The sequence below is a fragment of the Lepidochelys kempii genome, chromosome 24 (assembly GCF_965140285.1).
Source record: "Lepidochelys kempii isolate rLepKem1 chromosome 24, rLepKem1.hap1, whole genome shotgun sequence".
NCBI classification, from domain to species: Eukaryota; Metazoa; Chordata; order Testudines; family Cheloniidae; genus Lepidochelys; species Lepidochelys kempii.
This window is the reverse complement of record NC_136403.1, coordinates 6,026,257-6,053,834: the sequence shown is the minus strand read 5'-3', so window position 1 is coordinate 6,053,834 and position 27,578 is coordinate 6,026,257. Positions and strand designations below refer to the sequence as shown.

Below are 27,578 nucleotides of genomic sequence, written 5' to 3'. Positions count from 1 at the left end.
GGAGCCAAGGGATTAAGTCTAGCCCAAGTCACTAATAAGCCCGTCTTGTCTGCTGTCTGGTTTGGTGGCCTACCCACAAATGAATTGGGCGGATCTCAATCCAATTTCCAGCAGCCCACAAAATTCAACACCCCAGGTCTAGTGCAGTAAATCTAGGCATAGAGGCCAAGGGCCGAGTGGACTATGGAGAATGAATTCCCCTCTCGGCCCCAGTCCCGTCAGATTAACATCAGTGCTGCCTAGCCAATGCATGCTAGATAGCAGCCAGCCCATTTCTGCCCTCTCTTGCCATACATGCCGTATCTGTGATTCTCTTTGATACCATATTTCTGTTTGAAAACATCTGAATTTCAATACAACTTGACAACTGTATCACGCACTTTGATAGTGGCAAGTTTCTGCTGAAGGATCCCAATGCACTTCAAACTATATAAATGCAGCCACTTCTGGGGTGGGGCATCAGAGAACATTAGTGAATAGAACACTAGGATGGGGAGGAGAAGGCAGTTGGGACCAAGGATAATCTCATATCACATGCCATAGGGTCGCTAATGTTCACACACAGCAGACAGGACCTTGTTATTAAGCTCTCTTCTAAAAGAGTTGCAAAAAAGTAACTTGTAGGTGTGTCTCTCTCCATGGGAAAGACAAAGAGGGTAGCAGAGCCTGCTGGATTTTGAACCTTGCAGCTCTAGGGATTCTGGCTATTTCAAATGTGAAGCTAAGGGCACCAAGCCATCCCATCCAGCAACTCATATTAGTTCATTTAGCCCAGATCCCTGTCTCTGCTTTGCTTCCAGGGGAGCTGCTGAAAGAAAAGAAGAAACGGGGGGTGTCTAATCCCCATAGGCTCTGGATGGATTGGAATGGGGAAGTCAGCCTGCAGTACGAGCCCACAGCAACTGGAAAGCACCTGCTTCATCCTCAGAGCACTCTTCCTCCTCCTCTGCTGCAAGCATGGTAAGGAGCTGAACATGTAGAGGTGCCGGGGGTCAGCTGCATGCCAGCAGCAGGGATTCCAGTGGGGATCTGAGCAGCATGCACCTGCCAAAGGCAGGGGATTGCTGAAATAGAGGGGTGGGCATCTGCTGGCATGGTGGCAGTTCCCATAGTGAATAAGAAGGGGAGGCAGGAGCATGATGGGTCCTTGCATCATTAAACACAGCAATGGCCTGGCAGCATTTCCCTTGTGCAGAGGTGATCAGCGATGACAAGGTTCCACTGGGTCATCTTGGGAGCTTTGCCCCCAAATTCAGTAGGACCAGGGTTTTGCACTTAGTCTTTCTCCTTCCCCTCACCAGTGTGGGATTCCTCCCAACCCCTCTGGGAATCTTCCCCCCTCCTGCAGTCCCTTGCCCAGTGGCTCCCTCCCTGCTTTCAGGACATGCTTGAGATCCAGCTGATTTTGCAATGCCCAGTGCACCTCTGCCCCCGCTTTTCCATTCACTTGTGTGAGCTTTAGCCTTTAGGGAAGCTCCAGATCCAAGAGGATACCATATTGCGGGTGGCCAGCCGAAGAATACGGTACCCTCTCTTGCACTGTGCCGAGGTAATGCTGACCCAGGGGAGAGTGGCCCTACTGAATTACCAGCACCATGTCCTGCAGCACCCCAGTGGTTATTTAGGTGGTCTCCCACCCCAACCAGACCCAGCCCAGCATATTTTGGGAGATCTTGCATATGCACTGATCTCTAATGCAGTGTAGTAATATGGACTAGGAGGACAGAATGTTATAACACTCTGTTGCCCCCTTTAGCCCAAGCAGTTAGCCAAGATTTGGGCCCTTTCAGGGTTGTTTCCATTAGAATGAGAAATCTGTGATAGGGAGTGGAGAGATTCTTGGTGTGATCTTGTTTATTTACAAAAAAAAAAAAGGGGGAGAGAGAGAGAGAGAGAGTCCTCATTCCTTGAGCACAGGAGAAAGAAGCAGCAGGCAGTTTCCTTGCTCAGAAATCCCTGCGTCTGCCCCTCCAGCAAGCCCTGTACCCAAGAAGCTCAGAAGAAATTCTTCTGTCAAGCTAACTAACACCTCTTGGAGAGGTGGGTTTACGGTGGCCGTTGTGGTGTTTCTAGTGTAGACATAGCCTCAGGGTCACTCCACAACTGCTTCTCCTGGCTTGCAGCAGCTAACGTACACAGCTGGCCACCTGCCATCCTAACTACTGTACTGCGTTTGCAGTTAGGAAAATCCCTCGACCCACAGGGCTCAGGCTTGGTCTACACTACAAACTTACGTCTGTGTAACTGTGTCACCCTAAGGGCCGTCGTTATAACGACCTAACCCCTGGCGCGGACAGCGCTTCGTCTCCGGGAGGACTTCTCCCATTGACATAGTTACCACCTCTTGGGGAGGGGGAGTGCCTACGCCAAGGTGTAGGTAGCGTCTTCACTAAGTGCTACAGTGATGCTGTAAGTGGAGACAAGCCCTTAGCTCTGACCTGCCATGTGCCTTGGGTGGGGGTGTCCCTCTGCTGTTCGTCATGGTCATTACAAACAGGCTTAATTGCTCCTTCCAGTGAAACACAAAGAGAGTGTGCTTGGCACAGCCATTGACTTTAACGAGGTCTGCGGCTGTCCTGGCCTCCAAAGCCTGCTAGATGGTAGCCATTAGCACCTTTCAGCAGAATGGGTGGAGTGGTGTAACACTGACAGCAGACGTGATGCCATACGCTCTGTCTCGCCACCCAGCTTGCTGCCAGTGCAAGATCCTGCGCTGCAATGCTGACTACGTGGCCGCCACCCTCAACCTGCGCGGCTCCAACAAGGACACGGCTTACTGCAACGCCCTGCGCTCCTACTCCCACTGCACCCGCAAGACGGCCCGGACCTGCCGGGGCGACCTGGTCTACCACTCTGCCGTCCACGGCATCGAGGACCTCATGATCCAGCACAACTGCTCCAAAGAAGGCCCCACCTCGCCGCCCCGGCCCCGCGCACCGGCACCCAACCACCAGGGCTTTGAGTCCCTGGACATCTGCAACTACGAGAAGAACTTCCTCTACAAGCATGGCCAGCCCCCCACCTACCAGCACTGTGCGGCCTTTGGGGACCCCCACGTCCGCACCTTCCATGATGAGTTCCACACCTGCCGAGTGGAGGGCTCCTGGCCTCTCCTGGACAATAACTACTTGTTTGTACAGGCAACTAGCTACCCGGTGGCAAAGAGTTCCAACGCGACTGCCACCGGCAAGGTAACGTCCCAGCCTGTGATGGGCTGGTGGGGGTTCCCCAGGCTTTGGGCGGCTGCCATTGCATTCACGGTGCGAGAGGGATGGAGGCTCAGAATCAAATGTAAGAACCATTTATGCAGTGACAGAAATGCTCTCCAGGTGCTGCTGGGCTAGGGCAGGGGGCGGGATAGATGCGGTCCATGGACCACTTGCTGGTTGTCCAGCTACACCTGGCTGCTCACATGGTGCTGGCCCCTGCTCCTTAATGCCCAGCTGCTTAAATTGCATTCAGAGAAGTTAAGAAAAATATATTAAGTACTTTCCTAATAGGACTTTTTACTTGCCACATAGGGCATAGTAGGCAGCCCTAAAGGTGGGGCGGGGGGGGGGGATTTGTGCAATTAAGAACGGGAATGATGCTTGGGTTCAAGAGTCCATCCTTCCAGTGGTGGCCAGGTGAACAGTGGGAGGGGCTCCAGACTCTGCTCTAGGAGGTGCTCCAGGTCTGGGTCCAGCCTGGTATAGTGGAAACCCTGTCTTTGGGGGTACAGTGACGTGCTGCTATGAGTCCTAAGAAAGATGATGGGCCATATGGTAACTTCCTGATCTCTTATTACAACGTCAGCCAAGGGCAGGGCCCTACTGCGCTGGGTGCTGCACAGACAGAGTTTCCCAGTCCCCCAAAGAGCTCACAATCTCAACAGCCAAGACAGACGGCCACTGGGTGGAAGGGGAAGCAGTTTGCCCAAGGTCCGGCAGCAGGTGAGTGGCAGAACTAGGAACAGAACCCAGGAGTCCCGAGTCTCAGTCCAGTGCTCTGGATATTGGACCAGTAGTTCTGTACCTTGACCTGCCTCCCATCTATCAATATGGGAAGGGCAGGGTGGTTGTGTGATCTCCTGACAGATATCCAGGAGGGTCACAATCCCTTCCTCTTTCCCCTCTCCCCACCACCGTTAACCGGAACTAGACTGTAAGGCCTCTGATCCAGCCTTCTGGCTTTCTTTTTTGCCCTGCAGCTCACGATCATATTTAAGAACATGAAGGAATGCATCGACCAGAAGGTCTACCAGGCCGAAATAGACAACCTGCCGGCTGCCTTTGAGGATGGCTCGGTGAACGGTGGCGAGAGGCCGGGGGGGAGCAGCCTGACCATCCAGGAACGCACGCCCGGGCAGCACGTGGAGATCCGGGCTGCCTACATTGGCACCACCATCGCTGTGCGTCAGGCGGGCCGGCAGCTATCCTTCTCCATCCGGGCAGCCGAGGAGGTGGCGCGGGCCTTCACTGAAGAGCAGGATCTGCAACTCTGCGTTGGCGGCTGCCCGCCCAGCCAGCGCATCTCCCGCAGCGAGTGTCGCCACAGTGGGATTGCCGCTGAGACGGCGCGACTGCTGTGCAAGGAGAAGCTGCCGGTGGAGGACGTCTATTTCCAGTCATGCGTCTTTGATGTGGTAACCTCGGGCGATGCCAATTTCACTCTGGCCGCACATGGTGCTCTGGAGGATGCAAAGATGTTCCACCCAGATGCTGAGAAACTGCACATCTTCCAGACTGGGGTGGGCTGTCGTCTAATCTCTTTACCCTTCCTCCTTGTCATAGTCATCTCTAACCTCCTGGCTATTCAGTTGTGCTTTTAACACTCCTTGTCCATCAGGTACCAGGGCTACAAGAGGAGTGTCACTGAGCCAAGAACCTGTAGCTGCACTGTGACATACGGCCTGGAGTGAGGTGGACATCAGCTGAAAGGAAACAGTGCTCTATCCAGAATCTGCTATCATGGGGGTGGAACCAAACCGGCGAAAGGCCCCGGTCTTAGAGAAAAGGCCTGGAAATAGCAGCTCATGCTTCCTATTCTCAAACATGCCGAGGACCGGATTAGTTGAGTTTTGTTCTGCTCCTGAATCTTAGTGGAATTTTCCCATCGTGGGTTCTGATTTATTTTTATTTGTTAACAAGAGTGGGGAAACTGCGGCCACATGGGGAAAAAAAACCATACAGGGACTTATCTTCTATTTTCTCTCTTTTTTTCTGATCACGTGTCTGAAACCCAGGGTGTGGCTCCTCTGAGCTTCTGCCAAACTGGTTGTAGCACACAAGATAGGGGTCCTGCAAATTACCTTCTTGCTTTTTCTCTACCCTACCTGCACTTCAGTTCCAACGCAGCTGTAGCAGCCTCTTGCTCAGGAACCTGCTAGAGTTAGAAATGATTGACCCCAGCCTGGATTCCAAGCTTTTTGGGGGCAAAACTTGTTGGTTTCTAGCTTCAGACATTCTTGTGAGAGCCCCTGCAGAAACCACATGGAATGAAGTAGAAAACTGCAGGAGTGTAACCAGAATGTCTTGCTCAAGTTTTGAGATTCCTTGAATCACTTGGGCTAGGAACAAATAATTTCTGCTGTGTTCCCATTGTTTTTAGACTCTTGGTATAATGCTAACTTGTAGCCATCTGTCTGCAAAATGTCAAATCTCTGAAGTTTCACTTTAAAATTGTCCTCTAAGCATTGCCATTTCTCTCTTTTGGGCACTAATCTAGGACTGACTATAGCAAATCCCAGACTTTGGACCACTGCTGAGTTTCAACAATACAGTATCAAGAAAAATCCATCTAATGTTCCCTTTTTTAGCCCAAGCATTATCCATTATTCTGTCTCCCATAGTCCCACAAAAACCCAACCAAGAACACTGGCTTGACTTCAAGAGTAAGGTTAGTAATGTGGTAAACCCCAGAAGCAGCAAAGGCCAAAGCTAGCAGATTGCATCAGTGACTGGGTAAAATATTAAGGAATGTACATAAATATTGCTGTGAGGCTGAAGTTAAATGTTTAATATATTTGAGGTTTTAAGAGATGTGAAGTTCGATTTGTTAACAAATATTTTCCAAATACAAAGATGTTTTTTTTAAAAAAAAACGGGATTCATCCGCTAAACAACTTTGCAATTCTTGTCCTGCTGAACTGTGAGAGGAATCACGGAGCTTTGATTCGACAAACATGGCATTTGCAGAAGAGAACAGTCATTGGGGGAGTCTTGTAGGATTTGCAAACATTGTTGCATGAAAGAATTTTTAAAAAGGTGTGTGGGAAGGCTTATCAAACCGTAAAACGAGGTTCATTTTTAGGGCTCATGTTTCAAGCCATGTTTAGTTTATTTGTCTAGTCCTGCTTTTTCCTGGCTCCTCTGATCAAAGTCACAGTAAAAGGTATAGTATAGGGAGCCTCTGAAGTACTTCTCCCTCACACACCGTCCCCCATGGGGTGTCTTCTATAAGAGTTTCTCTGTTTCTTTTACATTGGCATCGTTGAGCCATGAACGTTTGACATTAAAGGTGTCTATTTTTGAAGTCCTCGTTTCCTGTCATCCGTCTCTTATTTCCCTGGTTGGCGTGCAACAGGTGAAGATAATTATATCTTGTCTTCCACCCCTTTTGCTCCTTTCATTCCAAAGCACTTCATGTCTAAATATACACACACTGCATTGGGGGTAGGAGGGAATAGCAGTGGATACTCTCACACTCCACCTACAATCAAGCTCCACCCACTTGTGGTACCAAAATGGGGACAACACTTGCAATAGATTGTGTGGATCTTCATAATGTGATCATTGTTCTTCTTCCTTGCTCCCAGTAAAACATTCACCATCAGAATGAGGCGCCAGTGTTAACAGGCCTCAGAAATGAATGAGGGCAATTCGCACCTCTGAGCTGTTGTTTCAGGCTCTCTGCAAATGCAGGCAGGCACTCCTGCATTGGTTGACATTTGGTTTGCATTTTCAAGGTTCTCTCTGCAAATATAAGGGCCAGAAACTTATTTTATTTATTTAAAATGAAAATTTAGATTCTGGAACACTTTTCATCATGGCTCCTATTTTGTATCAGCTCACTGGGCTACTGTGACCCAGCCCAGTTAGGTCCCTAGTGATACGGAATTTACTTCACCCATTATTAAAATGCATCCACCTCTGGAATGGAACGCAGCAGCTGTTTAACAGCACACAGCAATGCTGCCAAACTGCCAGGAAACAAAGAACACCACAATTTCTGAGTGAAGTGCCAGAGGCAGTTTTAGGGATGCAGAATATAATTACCCAGTAGAATTTGAGCTAGGATACAGCAGCTAATGAACCTATTACTGGGAAAAAATGGCAATGGCTCTTTTAATGACCCCAGGTGATCAGGTCCTCAGTTTAACATCTTGGCTCCTCCAGACCTACTGGAATCTGGTCCCAGCTCTGGCCTCTTTGCACTTCTCCAGTGGCATAATGGGGTACAATGCCCCCCTGGGAACGGCGACCAATGCAGAAGCATCAGGGGCAACCCTGTGCTGCCCTTGGCATATGGGCATGGCAAGGGAGTAGTGCCATGGACTCTGGCCCACTCTGTGTCCCTTAGCACTGCGTTGAGGCATTCGCTCTGTACCAGCTACTGAACCGCTCGCTACTGCTGTCTGCGGCCCCCCTGGCTTTTCCTCAGTGAACTCTCATCCAAGTACTGTCCAGTGCCAATGTTGCGTAGCTAAACCTTTCCCTCCCTGCCTGAGAGATACAAACTACAGAACAATCAAACTTCCAGATGGCACAAAGTAGTTGCCCACCAGCGCCCAGTGCCTTGATCTGGTTTCGTTTATGTCTGCTGCACTGAACCATTTTAATACACTCAAATACAGCCCTGCCTGTGGCCAGTTCTCACCCAGCCGAGACCTGATCTTTGGCCTGTTACTTTACCAGCAGAGGAAATACCAGCAGAGGAAATTGAACAGAAATAGCACTCATTCAGAGGCTACAGTAGTTGATTGGGGGAAGGGGTGGGGGAAGAGCGTGTCCTTTGATTTCAATGAGCTTTCCATCACAGTACTAAAAGACACTCTGAAATATAGTATGGCTGCCAATTACCACCCAGCTTAGAGCAGATCTTCAGCGGGGAGGGGCAGAGGGGTGGTCTTAGGGGGTCATTACCTCGCCCGGTCACATCTTAATTGTGCACTTTACATGGCATCATTTATCCAAAGCAGGTATTTAAGCCTTTCACCCCACATCTCTTAGAGGTGAGCAAATTTCATCCCCCATTCTACAGAGAGGTAAAAATCAAGGTGAAGTGACCTGCCTAAAGCGAGCCAGGGAGTTAGTGGCATTGTTGAGAATTGAAGCCAGGAGTCCTGACCCCTCTGTCACAATCTGCCTCTCACAGCAGGTAATAGAACCCAGGAGTCCTGGTCCACTAAGCTACCCACTAGACCACAATCTCTCCTAGCATACAAGACAGAACTCTGGGAGTCCTGACCCTCATTCACCGGCTCTGTTAGAAATTCTCTCTCTCAAATGCAGCATAAGATTGGGAAGTTATCATTTGTATATCACCAAAATACGGTATGCAGTTGAACAAAAAACCCCATGTGTTTTCCATATGCCAAAGCCATCTAAACAGGCAAACAAAAGGGGAAGGGATGCCACAGGAGCAAGTGACTGAGTGGTGATGAAGGACACGCATCTTGTTAGTTATTAGTATTCATTTGTATTACAGTAGCACCCAGAGGTCCAGGTCAGGCAGCAGGACCCTGATGTACTAGGCCCAGTATAGGCACAGAGAAGACCACCTTACATTCATTATTGTGTTTGTTTCGGTCGTCTCCTTTTAACATGCCATCAGGGGAGCAGCTGTGGTTGATAGGCCCCACAGGACAAGGGGGAATGAACGGACCGGGTTAAGGAGATAATTCCAGCAGCAGGATTTTACACAGAAGGAGAAGAGGAATGAGGTGATGGGAGGATACTGCAGGTACATAGCAAAGTACAATCCTACCAAGAGAGAGGGAAGCAATGGACTGGACTCTTCAGGCCTGCTCGTATATCAGTGCTCCCACCGATTTCAAGGGAAGCAACACCAGGCTCCTGCAGTAACGTGTTGGAGTCAGTAACCAGAGGAGAAGCGACCTGTCCACTGCCAGAAGATTTCACTCCACAGTCAGAAGCTGCACCGAGGCATTGATCCAAAACCCACTGAAGTCAATGAGAGCCCTTCCATCGATGTCAATGAGCTCTGGATCAAGCTATTGGTTTCCTAGCTTATGTTGCATGAAAGGACATCAGGAGCACGGGCCAATGTTTACTAAAGTGGCCACAAACTCTGGGCAGCCTCTGTTTTGGGAGGCCCAACTTGAGACATAAGAACATAGGAATTGGCAGACATGATCGGACCCAAGGTCCATCTAGTCCAATTTCTTAACTCCAACCATGGTCAACAACAGATGCTTCAGAGAACCCCACAGTCGGATAATCTGTCCTCCTACATCAATTCTCCTCCTGATCCCTAAAAATTAGAGATTGTCTTAAATCCTGTATCATGGAGTTTAACATCCCCTCTGGAATTCCCATTAGCATTCGCTATTATACAACTTCAAAGAGGCTGATTTTCAGAGGTATTCACTATCCCCAGTTCCTAGTGACTTCACATGCAATGTACTTGGCCATGAAAGTTGGGGCCAAGGTGTCTCCAACTAGATGCCCCAAAATAGAGCCCTCCAACTCAGAAGTCAGTCTTGAAAAGCTTGGCGCTGGTGCTAAAGGCACACTGAACCTACCTATAACACACAGGCTTGCCTGACTTCATATGTTCTGCAACCAATGCTGCAGCACGTGTTATTAACTAGAGACAGGCCCCAAGATACAGAATTCAGATCCAGAGTTCAGAGGGGTGCATCCAGCATTAAATGTGTCCTGTAAATATATGGGAAATCAATAACCATGTGACATTAGCTAAACAGAATCTATGCAGGATAAAACTGAATGCTGAGGTATTTTGCTGTCATCTATTGAAAAATTAAATACCTGGCTCTGATCTGAGCATTTTTCATAGGAAGAGCTCTCAGTATTTCAGCAAGGACCTAAATGTCATTCTAAAAGGGTGGACTCACCACTGGCACGCCCCTGTCCCAGCTGGGGTTGGTTTAGATGGCTCTCTTCCAGCACCTCCTGCTGGCAGTCGCTTCACTCCAGTGGCCGTCTGCCACTTCTCTTGACTCAGCCTTCCTGCCAGGGTGTGATTTAGTCCCACCCCTTCCAGGGTAACACAAGGGGCAACAAACCAAAGTCCAAATAATAATTCCAAGACCTTGACAGGTCTTCAGGCCCTGATCCTGATCTCCGCAGGCTCAGAATTGTCTTCATCCCTTTCCCTCAGGGAGGCTTTGCACCACCTTCTGCCATGGCTGGTAAGGGGACTTGGGCTGCACCACCACACTGGGTCAAGCCCACAGAGTCTTTAACCAACAGCCAAGGTCTGCTCCATCCAATTTCTTGCTGCTGCCTCCCCAGGACTCCTTCCTACAGTAGCATTTCTCCCCAGTCCCTTTCCAGGCTCTTGTACTGAGCAAAGCCACCCAGAGCTTCTACCTAGACAGCCAGGTCCTGCCCTTGGCTGTGTCCCCAGTGACCCTCACATCAGGGCTTCAGTGAGCCAGCCCCCTAAAGCATTCCATATGCCAGGCCCCTCTGCCTTTGAGTCCTCCCCCTGCTGAGCACATCCAGGCATAGGTGCTGGAACGAGGGGTGCTGCAGCACCCCCTGGATTGAAGTGGTTTCCATTATATACAGGGATAACAGTTTGGTTCAATAGCTTTCAGCACCCCTATTATACAGATTGTTCCAGGACCCCGGCTCTTGGATTCAGCTTCTTCCCCTCTACCTTGGGGCCCCACCTGAGCCTTCTACCCAGTAGGATTCCCCAGCTTTAGCCAGTTCCATCAAACTTCTCCAGCAGGTCATGCCTGTCTCACTGCCATATCTGCTAGAAAATGGCTGCTGAGTTCTTCCCACTCTCTTCTGCTCCACACTTCTTCTCTTCAAACTAACTACTCAGCTCTTCTCCCAGCTGGGACTCATCTTTAATCAGGCCTAGCCCAGGCTCCAAGTGCTTTAATTAAGCTCTCATTAATCCCTTTAGTGCCAGTGTGAAGCAGATACCTCATCACAGTCATAATTTCTATTTTACAGAGCGGGGAGTCAAGGCAGAGAGCGGTGAAATGACATGGCCAAGGTCACGCCAGCAGGCTAAGTAGCAGAACTGGAGATGGAACCCAGATTTCTTGCGTTCCCAGTCCCCTAGGCCACACTGCATCTAAAAAATCCACCGTCTTCTGGAACCTGGTTTGCACAATTTCTTAAAGCCATTCCCTTCTCCTTCTTAGAACCCCATAATACTCAACATAGAGTTTGAGAGCCTAGTACACCTTAAAAAGTAAATCTTATCAACAGGGCTCAGCGTGCTAGAAATTTGCTCATGCCAGCTCTGTTTAAATGTGCTGTAGCTAGCATGGTCTTGAACCCTTTGTGTATGGGTCCATAATCACTTCTGAGACACCAGTCAAGACAGGCAAAGGAGTAGAGAATCATTTCCGTGGCCCAGCGCTGTCATGCTGTTCCTGGAGACGCCGCTAGATGTCTGTGCACACTCAGAAATAAGTGCTAGCTGTCAATAGCACAAAAGGAATCTGGGCTGATACCTAGTCTTGTTCCTTGCTCCTAAGACTACCGTACCCTTTACGGGAGTCTGATTTGTCTTGCGTACCCCAAGTTTCACCTCACTTAAAAACCACTTGTTTACAAAAATCAGGCATAAAAATACAAAAGTGTCCCAAGCACACTATTACTGACAAATTGCGGACCTTCTCATTTTCACCATATACTTATAAATCGATTGGAATATAAGTCTTTTTCTTATATGTCAGTGTATAGTATAGAGAGCAGTATAAACAAGTCACTGTCTGTATGAAATTTTAGTTTGTACTGAGTTTGCTAGTGCTTTTTATGTAGCCTGTTGTAAAACTAGGCAAATACCTAGATGAGTTGATGTACCCCCCCCCGGAAGACCTCTGCGTACCCCCAGGGGTACGCGTATCCCTGGTTGAGAACCACTGGCCTAAGGTATGTATTTCCCTACCAAAAGCATCATGAAATCCCTGCACAAAGATCTATACACTTTTCGCTCTCATGCCTTAGCCTCAAAGTAGGAGCACAATGCATCCCTGACCTGTGTCCCTCACCCGCTGTGGCAGGCAGTACAGGCAGCACCATGGATAAATACTCCTCTCTGTTGATTAACTCCATGGTTTGGGGGGAGGAAAAGAATAGACACGTGATCAATGCCCCCCAATACAATTCAGAGACCCCAATGATGCAAATCCATCAATAGCTCATCTACCAAGACGCTGTGCTGTGTGACTGCTGGGCACGGAACTAGAACCAAGAAACTGTGGGTTCTAGTCCCAGCTCTGACAGTGACTTGCTGTGTGATGTAGCTTAAGTTGCTGCCCCCTCTCTGTGCCTCAGTTTCCTCCTCTGTAAAATGAGGCTAAGATGCTGCTCATCTACCTTTGTAAAGCACATTGAGATTTACGGATAGGAAGGGCTACCATACAGGACCAGTCTACCTAGTTTGATGCTTTGTAATACTTCTGCAATATTATACCCATGGGAAGAGGAGGGGAAATTTCATCCCCAGTTCCTCCTCCAGGAGGTAAACTAGCTCTTCTTCTGACCCCAATCACCAGCTTCACCAGGAGGTTAGAACAGTCAGAGCCTGAGCGGCCTGGGCTCCTTTACTGGCTGTCAGAGTAGGGTGGGAGGAATCATCACACACGCTGGAAGCAGGACCAAGCAGCTTGGATACTCACAGCCCAACCCTGATGGTCCTCTCTGGCAGTGGACTCTATTCCATCCTGGAGGGGTTCTTACATCACCCTCATCACTGTAGTATCTGAGTCAGGCATTAACTGGTGTGACTAACATCTGTCCTGTGTAATTCATTCTCTCTCTCATCTTCAGCCCTCTGGGAGGATTGTATGTGCAGTGGAGTGGGTTTGGTAGGGTTTCTTTTTGGTTGCGGGTTTTCTTGGGGGAAACAGGAATGGGAGCTGTTATTAGGGTTTTGTGTCAACACAGCTCTGTGTTTATATTAGCAAAGGCAAGTTGAATAAGTGCATGTGCACTTGGAGCAGAAGGTGGGGAGTTTTGTGACGGTCTTTAGTCCCCATGGGAGTTCATTCCAGAGTCTAGGACCAGCTCCTGAGGAAGCTCTGTCTCTTGCAAAGCTGGGTTTTACCCTGATGATAGAAAGTTCCACTGGGCCTGAGAAGTGGAGTTATCAACCACAGCCCCCATCCCGGATCTTTCAGCCGCCTTTAAATATGCTGGGCCCACTGAGCACCCCCCAAGATAAGGACTGCGACCTTAAATTAGACTCACTAGTCTACCGGAAGCCGATGAGAAAGGAGGAGGGGTTCAATGTGCTCATGGTAACCTGGGTTGCTGAGGAGACATGGAGTAAACTCTTCCCTGCTGCCTCCACCAACACAGGGTCCCATTCTTGTTTGGGGTCTTACAAATGGCAGACCCAGCGCTGAGGGAAGGGATGGCTGCTGGGGAAATGGCTCTGGCCAGGCAGTAAATCTTTTGCTAGATAAGAGCTTCTTTCTTTTATTATTCAGTAATAACAGGTTTCAGAGTAGCAGCCGTGTTAGTCTGTATCCTCAAAAAGAAAAGGAAGACTTGTAGCACCTTAGAGACTAACCAATTTGTTCGTCTCTAAGGTGCCACAAGTCCTCCTTTTCTTTATTCGGTAATAGTAGCAGTATAATAGTATGCAGTCCAACTGTTGTCAAAGGCAGAGCTGGCCCCGTGGGTTGGTTTCACAAAGTAATTGGGCAATGAGATTTAAAAAAACCCAATAACATTGCAAGGCACAACTGCTAGCTGGCAGGTGGAGGGCACCAAACTAGACAGGCACCAAATTTCCAGGCTGGAAGCATGTGGTGCCATACTGCATGTGTCCAGAAGAAGTCAGTCTGTACTAGCCAAACAAATGAAATCCAGCCGTCTCTCCCCACAAGGCATTCCGTGGGTAGGGAGCTAGTTCGCACTGCTTGTTATGGGTAATGGTGATGTGACCTTTCACAAACTCTAAAATTACATCTATTTTTGTGTATACATGGTTGGATTAGATCCCAGTCACAGACCACTTGGGTGTAACCAGCTCTGGCTCCTACTCAACTCATTATAAAAGCCCTATCTGGGAAGGATATGGAGAAGAAGCACCAATTAACTCAAGCATCCATCAGCTAGAAAGGGTTTGTGAATTGCATTCATGCCAAGAGCCTGCAATCTGGGACCCCCAAGCTGGATCAATGTAAGCGCTTACCCTGTGCTGCTGGGATAATCAGGGAGAGATAGGTTCCGCTATGTGGCAGAGAAGTTGAAATCTATGCACCATATTGATAAGCACCATGGGAATCTTTCAGAGGACACCTGTGATGAGGACATCTAACCTGCACTAGGAACTGAACTGGGATCCACCAAACTCATGTCACATAGATCCCTGAAGATCTGTCAGATGGCAACCCTTTTCAGTCACTACAAACTTGGGCTGGATTTGAAATAGGGACCTACATGGTGTAAGGTCCCACAGCTCATTACCAGTTTCCCTGGTCTCTAAGATCTTCATCCATTTTTTTAATTTAGAAATGTTTCACTTCCTTTGGGAAGGTAAAATTAAACACTCCATTCTCTGCTCAATTTTTAATGTAGGCAGCCAGTGCTGCTTTACCCCATTGTTGCAGAAGAGTGTTGTTTCCATTGGCCACTGATCCTTACAGGATTTGGGTGATGAACACAGAGAACCGAGATCAGATATGAGCAGAAAGGAGCAAAGCAGGGGATAGGAGTGGACATTCAGGAACTGGTAGCTTCCTCAGTCTTCAGGTGGCAAAGACAGGTTAATGCACGCCATGAAATCAGCGTGGGACTTTCAAACCACAGCCCCCTGCTTAGGCTCTGAAAATACAGTTCTTTCTTCCATGCCTCCGTTAATCAGCTCCCACCCCCACCAGCGGAAACAGCTTTTGCAATATAGTGCAGGAGTGGGCAGCATAACAGTCAAGCCTTTGCGTGACAGTCAAGTCCCTTTTGGTGTGGCCACTGTGAATGGTTTGTGTCTCTGTACTTTCTGGAGGAAACCATATATGGCTAAAGTACATCTTGTGTAAACAACCCTTGGAGTTGTGCGCATGGCAACAGCAGCCCCCAACCAGCACCCTTCAGAGACTGGAGTTTTATCATCCATTGTGGGATGTATGAACAGGCAACAAAGGACACACTGGAATGAGTGATTCCTGCCATGTGACAGAGATATAACGTTTTGTTACCCTGATCCATGTTAAGAACTTAGGCCAGGAAATATAAAGATGCTTAGCAACACTCTCCGGTACATCAGATTTTTGGTACAGAGGAAATTCAGATCACCAAGGGCAAAAGGGATCAAGACTAGGAGACAGTTTGTAAATTTGGTTTAAACACAGTTTATCACCATCCCCCCTGTGTTTGAGCGAGTTAGCCTGAACCGTGTTTGAAACCAGTTCAGGTAGCAAAGCACAGAGCAGGCAAGCCTGTAAGGAATGACCTTCAAGAGCTGCTGAAGTGGTCAGGCAGATGGAGACAAGAGTTCAGTGGTGCTCATCTCTTTGGCATCTTCTCTTTGAAAGTGATGTAAAAACTAAAGATTTTGTTTTATGAGCAAAAAGCCCCTACTTAAAAACCAAAAACAAGTATTTCCAAATCCCCTTTGTCATCTAATCTGGCATGTTGCCCCAGAAGTTTTACTATGCCCCCCACAGGGAAGCATTTATAATCTAGTCCCCTCTTGAGGACATCACACCCATCTGTCCCGCTGCAGGATGGAAGTGAGGCATTTTCAGTAAGTCAGGAAGGCAAAGGCCAAAAGCAGCCTGCCAGGGAGAAAGGGCTGGAGAGGATTCAATTTTTTGGAATGTGCCTTTGGCCACAGCTCTGGCAGGCTGCCTGGCCCAGGCATAAATGTTCTGAGACATCCGTGGAATGTGTGTTATCACTGGCTGAGAGAAAACAGCAACAGGCTGCAGATTTGAACAGGCCAGGGCAGTACAGCTAGAGGGAATATAATCCTTCAGGAGACACAGGCACTGAAGGAAATCAGAGAGGCAGGATGTAATGCTCCTCCTAAAGGAATGCAAGATGTTCTGATAAGGAACAAAGAACAAAACCGATGGTCCAGCTAATCCAGTATCCCATCTTCTGCCACACTAGAACAGACAAGTGGTCCGTCTAATCTGGTATTCCACCTCCTGCCAAATTAGACCAAATCAATGTCTCACTTTAGCCCAGTGTCCCTCCGCTTACCACCTTGGAATAGACTAGTGGTATCAGAGGGGTAGTCGTGTTAGTCTGTATCCACAAAAACAATGAGTGGTGTAACTAACCTAATACCCTGTATCAAACTCTAGCTGATAGCAGATGTTCCAGAAAAAGATGCAGCTCTTCCATTACACTCCTAGGCGGCCAGCACTCCTCTTCCCCATTGCTCTCTCATAGCAAAGGAATTCCTTCTTTGATCCAGCAGTTAATCAGTTTATATCCTACCTCGTGAGGAACAATTGACTTGGGCATGGCATACACAAGCCAAATTCTAGTCTGACAATGTACGTGGGCTTAATTACTACACACATACCAGTCCCCATTTCAGGGGCGAAGGACAGTGAAGGGAAGTGACTATACTGGGGACACATCCCTTTCTCCATGGGGGGGTGGGGCAGAGGTTTTAGAAGCAAAAGGAAGAGTCTCTGATTTCCCTATTCCCCCGTGCTTTACAAAATCCTGTTTTAGCTGGTTAACAACATTATTTACAGCTTTGTCTGTGTGAAAATTGTATTAATCTAGAGCAGGGTTCTCAACCTTTTTGATAACAGGGACCAGCTTGCTGCCTTCCTAAATTATGTCAGGGAGATCTCAGGGACCAGCACCAGTCCACGGACTGGTAGTTGAGAAACACTGATCTAGAGAAACAGCTTTTAAACTATGCCAAAATGGACCACAGTGGGTCAGGGATGGGGTGAATGCCTGACAATATGTTAACTAAAAGAAAACTTGAGGGCTGCTGTGTAGAAATATACCCAGAATAGTCAGTGAGTGGCTTTGTACAAAGATCCCCCCGCTCCCCAAATAGTCAGGAGGGTGGAGTGTGCGAAGCTGCCCCCCAGTGTGGTCAACAAGAGGGAAATGAGGAGTGGGGATGCTGCCTATTTGGTGTCTAATATCCTAGAAGCCAGATTCTTCAGGGAGCCAGCACTTGATCAGATAATAAACCTGTTTTCCAACCATCAACTCTACACCTGATGAAGTGAGCTGTAGCCCACAAAAGCTTATGCTCAGATAAATTTGTTAGTCTCTAAGGTGCCACAAGTCCTCCTATTCTTTCTGAGGGTACAGACTAACATGGCTGCTACTCTGAAATCTGCAAAGGACGAGGTGCTATGATCCCAACCCACAGCTTGTCACCCGCAATAAAAGATGTGATACTGGGCCCCTGAAAAATCAGCTTTGTTTCCTATTTTTCACCCAGTCACCCTGTTTCCTGTATTACAAGCGGTCAGCCCCATTGCATGTGACATCCTTTAACACAGTCAGAGGCGGGGGTGGAATTCGTGCAACCCTTCAACTTTCTCAATATGGCTAAAGGAGGGATTTTTTTCCTGAGGGGAAATCTGTGCGTAGTGATGACACCAGTATAATCAATGGGGGTGAGGTGGGGGTTGTGGGGCTAGTATATTTTGGAACTTGGGAGGGCTCTTTGGGAAATGGGGGACTTTGGTAGAGGAGCAGCCCCCAAGTACAGTCAATAGAAGGGTTTGGAGAGGCTGAGATCTCTCCCCGCCCCACCCCACCCCAATTATGGTCTGTGACGTGGGTTTGCGGGGGACTATGAAGCTGTATAGTCAGCATGTGAGAGGAGGTATTGGGGGACTGTGGAACTGCCCTCCGTGATCAGTGTGGGGGAGGAGCTGGGGGCTGTAGAACTGACCCTCTATCGTCAGTATGAGGGGAGGTGTAGAGGTGGAATTGCCCCCCCCGATCAGTGTTGGGAGTGGTGTGGGGGGGCTGTAGAAGTACCCACATAGCCAATGTGGGGGGGAGAGTTGTCAGGGGGCTGTGGAATTAACACCCCCATGGTCAGTGGGGGAGCTTTGAAACTGCCCCCATAGTCCTGTGAGGGGGAGTTGTGAGAGGGCTGTAGAATGCCACCCCCATGGTGAGTGTGGGGTGACAAGGGTGGGGCTGTAGAATTTACCCCTTGGTCAGTGTGGGATGAAGTGTGGGGGTGCTATGTAATTGACCCCCCATGGTTGGGGGGGGCAGTGCTGGGGGGGGCCTGTGGCGCTGCTTCCCTCGTCAGTGTGGGGTGAGGAGTCTGTGGAATTGACCCCCTGCCCCCATAGTCAGTGTGGGGTGAAGAGTAGGAGGGCTGTAGAATTGACACTCCTCCCCGGTCAGTGTGGGGGGCTGTGGAATTGCCCCCCACCCCGTGGTCAGTGTGGGGTGAAGAGTAGGAGGGCTGTAGAATTGACCCCCCCGGTCAGTGTGGGGTGAGGAGTGGGGGGGGCCCTGTGGAATTGACCCCCCCATGGTCAGTGTGGGGTGAAGAGTAGGAGGGCTGTAGAATTGACCCCCCCGGTCAGTGTGGGGTGAGGAGTGGGGGGGGCCCTGTGGAATTGACCCCCCCCATGGTCAGTGTGGGGTGAAGAGTAGGAGGGCTGTAGAATTGATCCCCCCAGTCAGTGTGGGGTGAGGGGGGGCTGTGGAATTGACCCCCCCATGGTCAGTGTGGGGGTGAAGAGTAGGAGCACTGTAGAATTGATCCCCCCCAGTCAGTGTGGGGTGAGGGGGGGCTGTGGAATTGACCCCCCCATTGTCAGTGTGGGGTGAAGAGTAGGAGGGCTGTAGAATTGACCCCCCCCAGTCAGTGTGGGGTGAGGGGGGGCTGTGGAATTGACCCCCCCATGGTCAGTGTGGGGGTGAAGAGTAGGAGCACTGTAGAATTGATCCCCCCCAGTCAGTGTGGGGTGAGGGGGGGCTGTGGAATTGACCCCCCCATGGTCAGTGTGGGGTGAAGAGTAGGAGGGCTGTAGAATTGATCCCCCCAGTCAGTGTGGGGTGAGGGGGGGCTGTGGAATTGACCCCCCCATTGTCAGTGTGGGGTGAAGAGTAGGAGGGCTGTAGAATTGACCCCCCCCCAGTCAGTGTGGGGTGAAGAGTAGGAGGGCTGTAGAATTGACCCCCCCCATGGACAGTGGGAGGGGAGGGGGGGCTGTGGAACTGCCTCCACGGTCGAGGGGGGGCAGTGCTGGGGGGCTGAGAGCTGCCCCAGCACAGTTTATCCAGGGGGGTGGGGAGCCCCCCAACAGGGAAGGCCAAGTAGGGCTGTGTATGGCCAGTGCGGGGGGGGGGGGGGGCTGACATCTGCCTGTGAGCGAGACAACACCCCAGTCACAAAAACCCCACACACACCCCCGCCCTTCCCTGCTCCTCGGGAACATTATATCCCGCCCTCTTGCCCCTGATTGGCTCCCGGCGCCCGCCCTCTGGCTTCTCCTTGGCCCGCTCCCCCGTCGCTCTCTCCTCCACTCCTCCCTCTCGCAACCCAGGCCGGCACCTCTTACACACGGTGTCCACGCTCCGCTGTCGGCTCGGCGATTGGCCGGTGGGGATGTAAACAAGGCCTCGGCGGCCAATGGGAGAGCTGATCACGCGGCAAGCACGCTTGTCCACGCGCCCTCAGCATGGAGCGCTGAGATCAACACGGGAAGGGAGGGGGAGAGGGAGTATAAAAGCAGTGCCCGGCTTTTCCCTTGGCTCAAAGCCTTACAGGGTGCACGAGAGGGAAGCGTGCCTGGTGCTGCTGAACGATTGACCAACGGGAGAATCCCGTCCTGCCATTGTTTCTCCTTCCAGGATTGCAGCTATTAAAAAAAAAAAAAAAATTGTCCTAAATCGTCATTTTTTTTAACTCCAAAAAGGGTGCATTTATTTGCAAAAGCTCTCTGAAGTTTTGCAACGACACCTTTAGAAAAAGTCATAGGAGCCTAAAACCTCTAGATTGTGTCTCAAAACCACTCCTGGTTTTTGTTGTTTTGTTTTTTGTTTAAAAAAAAACCACCCCAAAAACAAAATCTCTTTTTTTGGGGAGAGAAACAAAGCTTATCTGCAACCAGTCATCATGGTAGTGTTCAAGAAGATCAAGACCTTTGAGATAGTCTTCAGCGAGCCTGAGAAGGTCTTCTGCAGTGGAGAGAAGGTAGCTGGCCGTGTGCTGGTGGAAGTGACCGAAGTCACCCGAGTCAGCTCAGTTAAAGTGCTGGCTTGTGGGGAGGCCAAGGTGGTCTGGATTAAGGGACCCCAACAGTGCAAGCAAGAGATGGAGTATCTGCGCTATGAAGATGTCCTCACCCTGGATGATCAGCCCACTGGTGAGATCCTTGGTTCAAGACTCGTTTTGTTGTGTGTGCCTCTGTCTAGTGGTTTCAGAGGAGCAGCCGTGTTAGTCTGTATCCGCAAAAAGAACAGGAGGATGTGTGGCACCTTAGAGACTAACAAATTTATTTGAGCATAAGCTTTCACTCACCGGTTAAGTGAGCTGTAGAAAGCTTATGCTTAAATAAATTTGTTAGTCTCTAAGGTGCCAGAAGTCCTCCTTTTCTTTCTGTCTTGTGGGTTTCCCACTAGAGCTTTCTTTTAAAACTAAAGGCCTAACGTAAACTGAGGATTGCTGGCTTTTTAAAGGAGGTTTCTTGATACAGTTATAGAGCCACAGAGTTTTTGGGTGGAAAGATGCAGAATCAAATAGTACTTGCATCTTCCTGGTCTTTGCTTGGAGTCCTCTGGTAGGAAGGCAGTAGGAAGTGCTAGGCATTCATTTGAGCCCTTGTAGACCTAAGCTGGCTAAGATCCAAAATTTAGCCTTGCATGGGAATCTCACTGAAGTTTGAGAATTTAGTGCTGAAATTTCCAACTTAATAATAAAACTCTAGCCACTAATACTCACTACACTGCCAAGGAAAAAAAGCGGGTATAATTATAAGCCTTGTGGATATTTTAGCCAGTAGAGAACAGTAATAGATATTAATATGCCTGTAGGAGAGTAACCTCCAAGACTGTAGGAGCAGATCAGAATGACAGAGTAGTCTTTTTTAGTCTTTGATTCAGTCTCAATGGCTGGCTTCTCTTGAGTCCTAGGAAGAGCTGTGGGTACAGACTGTTTTGATAAGCAAGTCCAGTAGGCAGAATAGGTGTCACCGTAGGGAACTACAAGTTTAGATTGTTGGCAAGCGTATGGATTTCTTGGATCTCTGTAACAGGACGTTCCCCATCCATCCTGCAGGCAAGTTGTAAGGGGGTAGAGTTGTTAAAGTACCGTCAAGCCTAGATCTGCAATATTACGCCCCTTCCAAAAGGGCATCAGTAGAGTGTTCGGTTGTTCCTAGCTAGGGTGTAGCAATGCAACAGCTGCGTTGACTATTACAATTGTGAAACAGGACAAAAATCTCTCCTTAAAATCTCAGTCTGGAAGTATGTTCTAATGTATTCCTTTTTTCTTTCCTCTTTCTAGATGAGGATGGCTCTGTGATCTTGAGACCTGGCAACAAATATGAATACAAATTTGGATTTGAGCTTCCCCAGGGGTAGGTATTGGCCAAAAGTGGCTACTAAAAATCATATTCTTGTTAAAAGTCCTTCCTTTCTAGTTATCCTGTGTGTCTCTAACAGGCACTTCTTCCCTCTTGTATTGCAGGCCTCTGGGGACCTCATTCAAAGGGAAGTATGGCTGTGTGGATTACTGGGTTAAGGCTTTCTTGGATCGCCCATCCTGTCACACTCAGGAGATAAAGCAGCACTTTGAGGTCATGGATCCTGTTGATGTCAACACTCCAGACTTAATGGTAATTATCAGGTGGCTGTATCTGTGCATGTGGGTGTTAGTGGCTGGAGCTATGTGGTGACTCAGGTTCTTAGAAAAGGATGTTAGCTCTGTCCTGAGGAGTCTTTTTAACTGGCTTTATTGCAAAGTACAGATTAAAACACTTATTTCTGGGGCTGTGGTCCACATTGGTCAGAGTGTAGACTTCCCATGAGGGCTGTTTTAGTACTCTGCTTCATGAGACAGCCCATCTAGAGGGCAGCCATCTGGGCATCAGTGAGTCTCATCTACTATCCATAATGCAGGATGTTAGGGATTAATTGGAGTTACAAATTAAACTGCAGCAGGTTTGAAACACTGATGAGGGTAGGGCAAAGATCAGGCAGGTGGCAGACACTGAACTTCCAATAATGAGGAGCCGAGTAGGTGAAGGGGCAGGGGGACACAGACAATCAGTCTGTGTAACACAATCTCCCTGTGAATCTCTTCCAGTCGCCAGTTGCTGCCAAGAAAGACAAGAAGGTGTCCTGCATGTTCATTCCTGATGGGCATGTGTCTGTCAGTGCCAGGATTGATCGAAAAGGATTCTGTGAAGGTGAGATCTGGTTTCTTTCCTTTGGGAGTGGGATGGTGAGGGAAGAGGGGGTGTGGAGGGCTAAGCGGAGTGCATGAAGGTAGCAATGCTCCTGAGGGATGAGACAACTGACCAGGATTTGAAATCTGAAAATGCAAGAGGGGGAAAGGAACTGGACGTGGCCCAAAGGGTATAAGTAGGAGTATGTAATGCAATGTGACTGAGTGAAGGGAAGCAGACTGGGAATCAGGGGAACTTCCTACTCAATGAAGCTTGCTTGGTTTAACTAGTAAAAATTAGCTCTGAATACATTGTGTAGGGCACAGCACAGCACTGGTCTGGCTAAGACCTTAGGCCTTCTCTATAACTAAGCTTTCTGTATCTTTTTCCAGGTGATGATATCTGCATAAACGCAGACTTTGAGAACATCTGCTCCCGGATTGTGGTACCCAAAGCAGCCATTGTTTCCAAGCATACCTACTTGGCAAACGGGCAGACCAAGGTTTTGACCCAGAAACTTTCCTGCGTCCGAGGCAACCCCATCATCTCGGGCATGTCTGAGAGCTGGCGGGGTAAAACTCTTCGGGTCAAGAAGATCAAACCATCCATCCTGAGCTGCAATATCCTGCGTGTGGAGTACTTCTTGCAGGTAAGGGTCTCCCTATCAAAGCAGCCATTTATTCCCGGCTTAGTCTAACTGCTGTTTGGATTCCAGCTCCATACGGCTTTAAGAGGATGCCCACTTCTGTAGTAAACATGAGGGATGCCATTCTAAGGGAATTGGACATGTATAGCTGTCCTTACATCCATAGTCTTGCTGAATATGGGAGCATAGGCACATGATTCACTAGCTCATGTCACTTTGACCAGTGAAGGATGGATTACACTTAATCTGTACGATAGTTCTTTCCCCACATCACTGCAGTCTCACTAGGAATTCTAATGTGACACCGACACTTGTATCTTGTATCGGGATAATGATATAGTAACCAACTCTATCCTGGTCTTGTTCGTACAGATCTATGCCAGCGTCCCTGGCTCCAAGAAGATCCTTCTGGAGCTGCCTCTTGTCATCGGTAGCAGATCTGGGTTTGCCAGCCGCAGCTCCAGCATGGCTAGCCAGACTAGCTCTGAAATGAGCTGGGTGGACCTCAATATCCCTGATGCTCCAGAAGGTGAGCTGAGTGCTATGCTGTTACGGGGATACTTGCTTTAGTCTGTAGCAAAGGGGACGGTGTGGGTGGCTGCTCTGAAACCTTCCAGTAAATTGATTGAGGCCATCACTTGAAATGCAGAAATAACACTCCGTCTTAAGGCTAGTCTACAGCGGCAACGCTAAGGCACTGCCGTGGCCATGCCGGAGTAGTCACGGCAGAGCGCTGGGCGAGAGCTCTCCCAGCACTCTACAAAAACCACCTCCCCGAGAGGTGCAGCGCTGGCTCACTGTTTCCCCTGGGACTTTACAGCACTGAAACTTCCTGTGCTTAGGGGGGTGTTTTTTCACACCCCTGAGCTAGAAAGTTGCAGCCCTGTAAAGTGCCAGTGTAGACAAGCCCTTAGCTTTGTGCTAGGAAACATGCTGGTGGGGGCAGAGAGGGAGAGTGGATTGTTTCATCATAATGGCCTGAAAACAGGACTAAAACTGGGATTGCATCACAAAGCACTCTCCTACACAAATACCCTGTAGGGCTCACACGCTTCTCCTCCTCTTCTTATAGCACCTCCATGCTACCTGGACATCGTCTCTGAAGATCACCGCCTGGAGAGCCCCAACACTCCCCTTCTGGATGACTTCGACAGTTCCTTCGACAGCCCTATCTTCATGTACGCCCCAGAATTCAAGTTCATGCCTCCTCCTACTTACACAGAGGTGAGATTTGGTGACACTCTTGCTGGCTGGTTTCAGCCACAAAGGAAATAGAGCTGGAAAACAGAAAACTAGGATTTAGTTGGGGTGGGAAACTTTGCATTCATACCCATATCAAGGCTGCTCAGACATGGCTAGAATCCTACTCTGTATGGTCAGGAAGACTGAAACTGACAAGACTAGAAGAGATGAATTGTCCTTGTGATACTGATGCAGATCTGTCCAGGGATGCATTAAAAGCACACTGCATTTGCTTGTGCGAAGCTGCCCAATGGGGATGATGCATCTTTCTTCAGCTGGGTAGCTTTGAGTTATAACCTATTTCTCGAGTCAGTTTCCTTAAACACATGACCACAGTTTTCTAGTGAGGGGAGACTCTATCTTGGTTAGGGTTAACATGTTAGTACTCTTCAGCAAATGTCTAAAGACCTTCTTATATTTCTTCCCCAGGTGGATCCCTGCAATGACAACAACAATGTGCAGTGAGGGCCAAGAAGCAGCTGTTCCTCTGTTTCTTCTACTTTCCTGGACTCACTTTATATCTGCAGTGATTATACCTAGCCAAAGTTCAGAACAGGGTTTCAAAGCCCTGATGCAGGAAAAAAATGTCCCAAGAGGTGTGGGGTAGGGCAGCTCCTACCAGGCTGAAAAAATCACAGCCAGCACAGAAGGCTGCAAATGTGTAAAGGTCTTTCTTCTAAGAAGACTTGATGTGACGAGCAAAATGTCATGTTGGTCAGACGCCTTCAGGGGGGAGGAGCTTTTAGCAGTGGGCCAGCTAGTGCTCGCCCTTGTCCCAGTGCTCAAAAGGGCTCCAGAGCCCTTCAGAATCTCCCTGGAAAATAAATAGTTGCTTGTATGGAAACTGTAATGGGAGTACATGGGGTGGAAAAGGTGTGTGCTCTGTGGGGAGCACTTAAGAGTTGATTTGTTAGGGAGAGGCATAAAGCCAGCAGATTCTGACTTCAAAAAAGCTTCTATGCCAGAAAAACTACCATCACTGTGCCTTGAATCTGTTACTGTGCTGTACTGATGATCAGTCGTGTTTGAACACATGATCAGTGTTTTGTTTTTTTGGTAAGTGTCTGAAGATTTCAATGAAACCTGCTAGCTTAGGGTTGTAAACTTATTGCTCTGTAAGGATTGTTACTTGTGCTTGAGCCAGCACCATAAATCTCAAAGCTTTTTACAACCCTCCTATTGAGGATTTTGGGTGTTGGTGGAAACACTTCTGTGCCTTGGCACTAGGTAGAAGTGAAGAGATCAAATAGCAATCAAGGGGAAGAACTTAAGTGGTGGGTTTTTTTAATATGCAAGGGATATTTATGCATGTCTGTGTCTTTTTTTTTTTGTTCTGACAAGCAAATGAAACGTTATCCAGTCCAAATGTCTCAAAAGCCAAGATTTTATACCATCAGTTCAAAGTGGTGTCATATGACTTATGTCTTTGGTAGCATTTATTGTTTGACTTTGAGTTTTCTGAATCTGCTAAACCAGTGTAAGCTAAACTCCATGATCCTTTTGAGAAGAATCACTATCTCCGTCCTTTCGTTTTGAATTTTTATCTTCCTTTGTGCAGATAAACCAATGCACCCCAAACCCCCCAACCCATCATCACTACTACTTGGTTTAATTGGCCTCAGCAGGTGCACAGAGGAGTCTGGCTGGGATTGCACTTTGAGGACAGCCCAAGAAATAACAAACTTCTCTGGGCCCAGGCAAACCCTGAGAATTTTCTCATGCTTTCCTTTGCCTGCATATCCAAGCACAAGTCTCAAACCCACTCACTGGCACCATTTGAAGAAGTTTTGACCAAACTATCTTGTGCAATGTCCAGACACCTGGGGAAAAGGCGCTCCACCTGAAGGGAGGCTGTCAGAATTTAGGCAAATGTTAAACCAAAAATGACAGGGAAGGTTTTCTGGTGTGTGAGGGATTGTGGGGGAGTTTGTTTTTTTCCTCTTACCCCCCGGTTTGTCCTGTCCTTACACAGAAAAAAGCACTTTTTTTCTTCACTCTTGTGTATTCATTAACTCAGCACTACGCGTCCTAAGTATGTGTTCATCTGTATTTGGCGGAACCAACCTTGCGTAAGCCTTAGCTGCCTCAGCCTATCATGACACAAATCAGGTGTACTGAATTTTTCTACTGTGTTTTTTGTATTTGTTTGGCAAAATTTTTATATTTGTACAATTTAAGATGCTAGAACCACCCCTGTGGGGTGACATTTTTAATAAAGACAGTTGAAATAACCAAAGCCTCCCTCATTCTTGGGTGGAAGCTTCTCTACTGGGGGTGGGGTGGGGGGCATCGTAAAACGGATGTGAAGCTTCAGAGCTGGGTGTGATTAGGATGTTGTGCTACGTTACCACCTTACCAATTCCACTGCGGGGTGGGGGGGAGGAGAAGCACCGCTTGCGTTGAATAGTCTGCAACACAAAGGCCAAAACTTTCAACTGTAAGTGCCTGTGACAGTCCCTGCCTTTTATCAGTGACTTGATTATTTTAACAGCCAAAGCACCTCCAATTTCCAGTGAAGTCAGTGGGGCCTGTGTCCAGTTCCATTGTCAATAGTGCTGTTTAAAAAGTGCTAAACTACTGGATCCAATGGAAAGGGTGCTGTGTTGTCTGTCCCAGGGTTAAGGAGACCACCCTTTTTATTCCCAGCTGTCCACTAGCCTCCTGCTTGACCTAGGGCAAGTCACTTTGATTCTATGCTTCCTTTTCCCCCTGCTTTTTAACAGGGAGACTAACACCTTCACAGATCGTTTGTCCTCTAATAATCTCACGCAAGCAGAGAGGGAGGATACAAGTTATCCAGGAGGTCAGATGAGATGATTTAGTAGTTCCTTCTGGTGTATTTTTGTTGTGGTTCAGGGTCTGAATGAAAGCTCTACAGTCAGTTCTGCCACTGACTAAGAGATTTGCCCAAAGCTGCAGATAATCTGTTATAATACTCCCCTAATTCAGCACTGAGGCTAAACCCCTTAGCAACCGAGGTGCTCAGATACTAGGATGATGGAGAAGATGATATGTATGGATGTTATGTACTTGATTTGCTAGCGATCTTTACTAAAATTGGTGACCGTACTGAAGAGAGCCAATTTAACTCACTGCATACTGGCCTGGTCTCCACTTGGAAACTAGGTTGGTATAACAACATTGCTCAGGGATGTGGAAAGAATCAACCATCCGTGA

The 27,578-nt window shown here is 48.4% G+C and overlaps 2 protein-coding genes across 2 annotated transcripts; both read left to right on the top strand.

Moving 5' to 3' along the window:
• The first annotated feature begins 812 nt into the window (after positions 1 to 812).
• On the top strand, positions 813 to 6,513 carry HJV (hemojuvelin BMP co-receptor). Its single transcript, XM_073322668.2, is given in 6 exon segments — positions 813 to 960; positions 2,689 to 3,191; positions 3,796 to 3,833; positions 3,835 to 3,901; positions 3,903 to 3,932; positions 4,190 to 6,513. Coding segments are annotated over 6 exon segments (1,353 nt in total). The 5' UTR covers positions 813 to 866; the 3' UTR covers positions 4,811 to 6,513.
• Positions 6,514 to 19,870: 13,357 nt separating this feature from the next.
• TXNIP (thioredoxin interacting protein) lies at positions 19,871 to 26,637 on the top strand. Its single transcript, XM_073323455.2, has 8 exons — positions 19,871 to 20,491; positions 21,631 to 21,703; positions 21,814 to 21,961; positions 22,432 to 22,534; positions 22,906 to 23,162; positions 23,532 to 23,688; positions 24,232 to 24,383; positions 24,831 to 26,637. The coding sequence occupies exons 1-8, from the start codon at positions 20,242 to 20,244 to the stop codon at positions 24,864 to 24,866; spliced, it is 1,176 nt and encodes a 391-aa protein (XP_073179556.1). The 5' UTR covers positions 19,871 to 20,241; the 3' UTR covers positions 24,867 to 26,637.
• Positions 26,638 to 27,578: the final 941 nt, after the last annotated feature.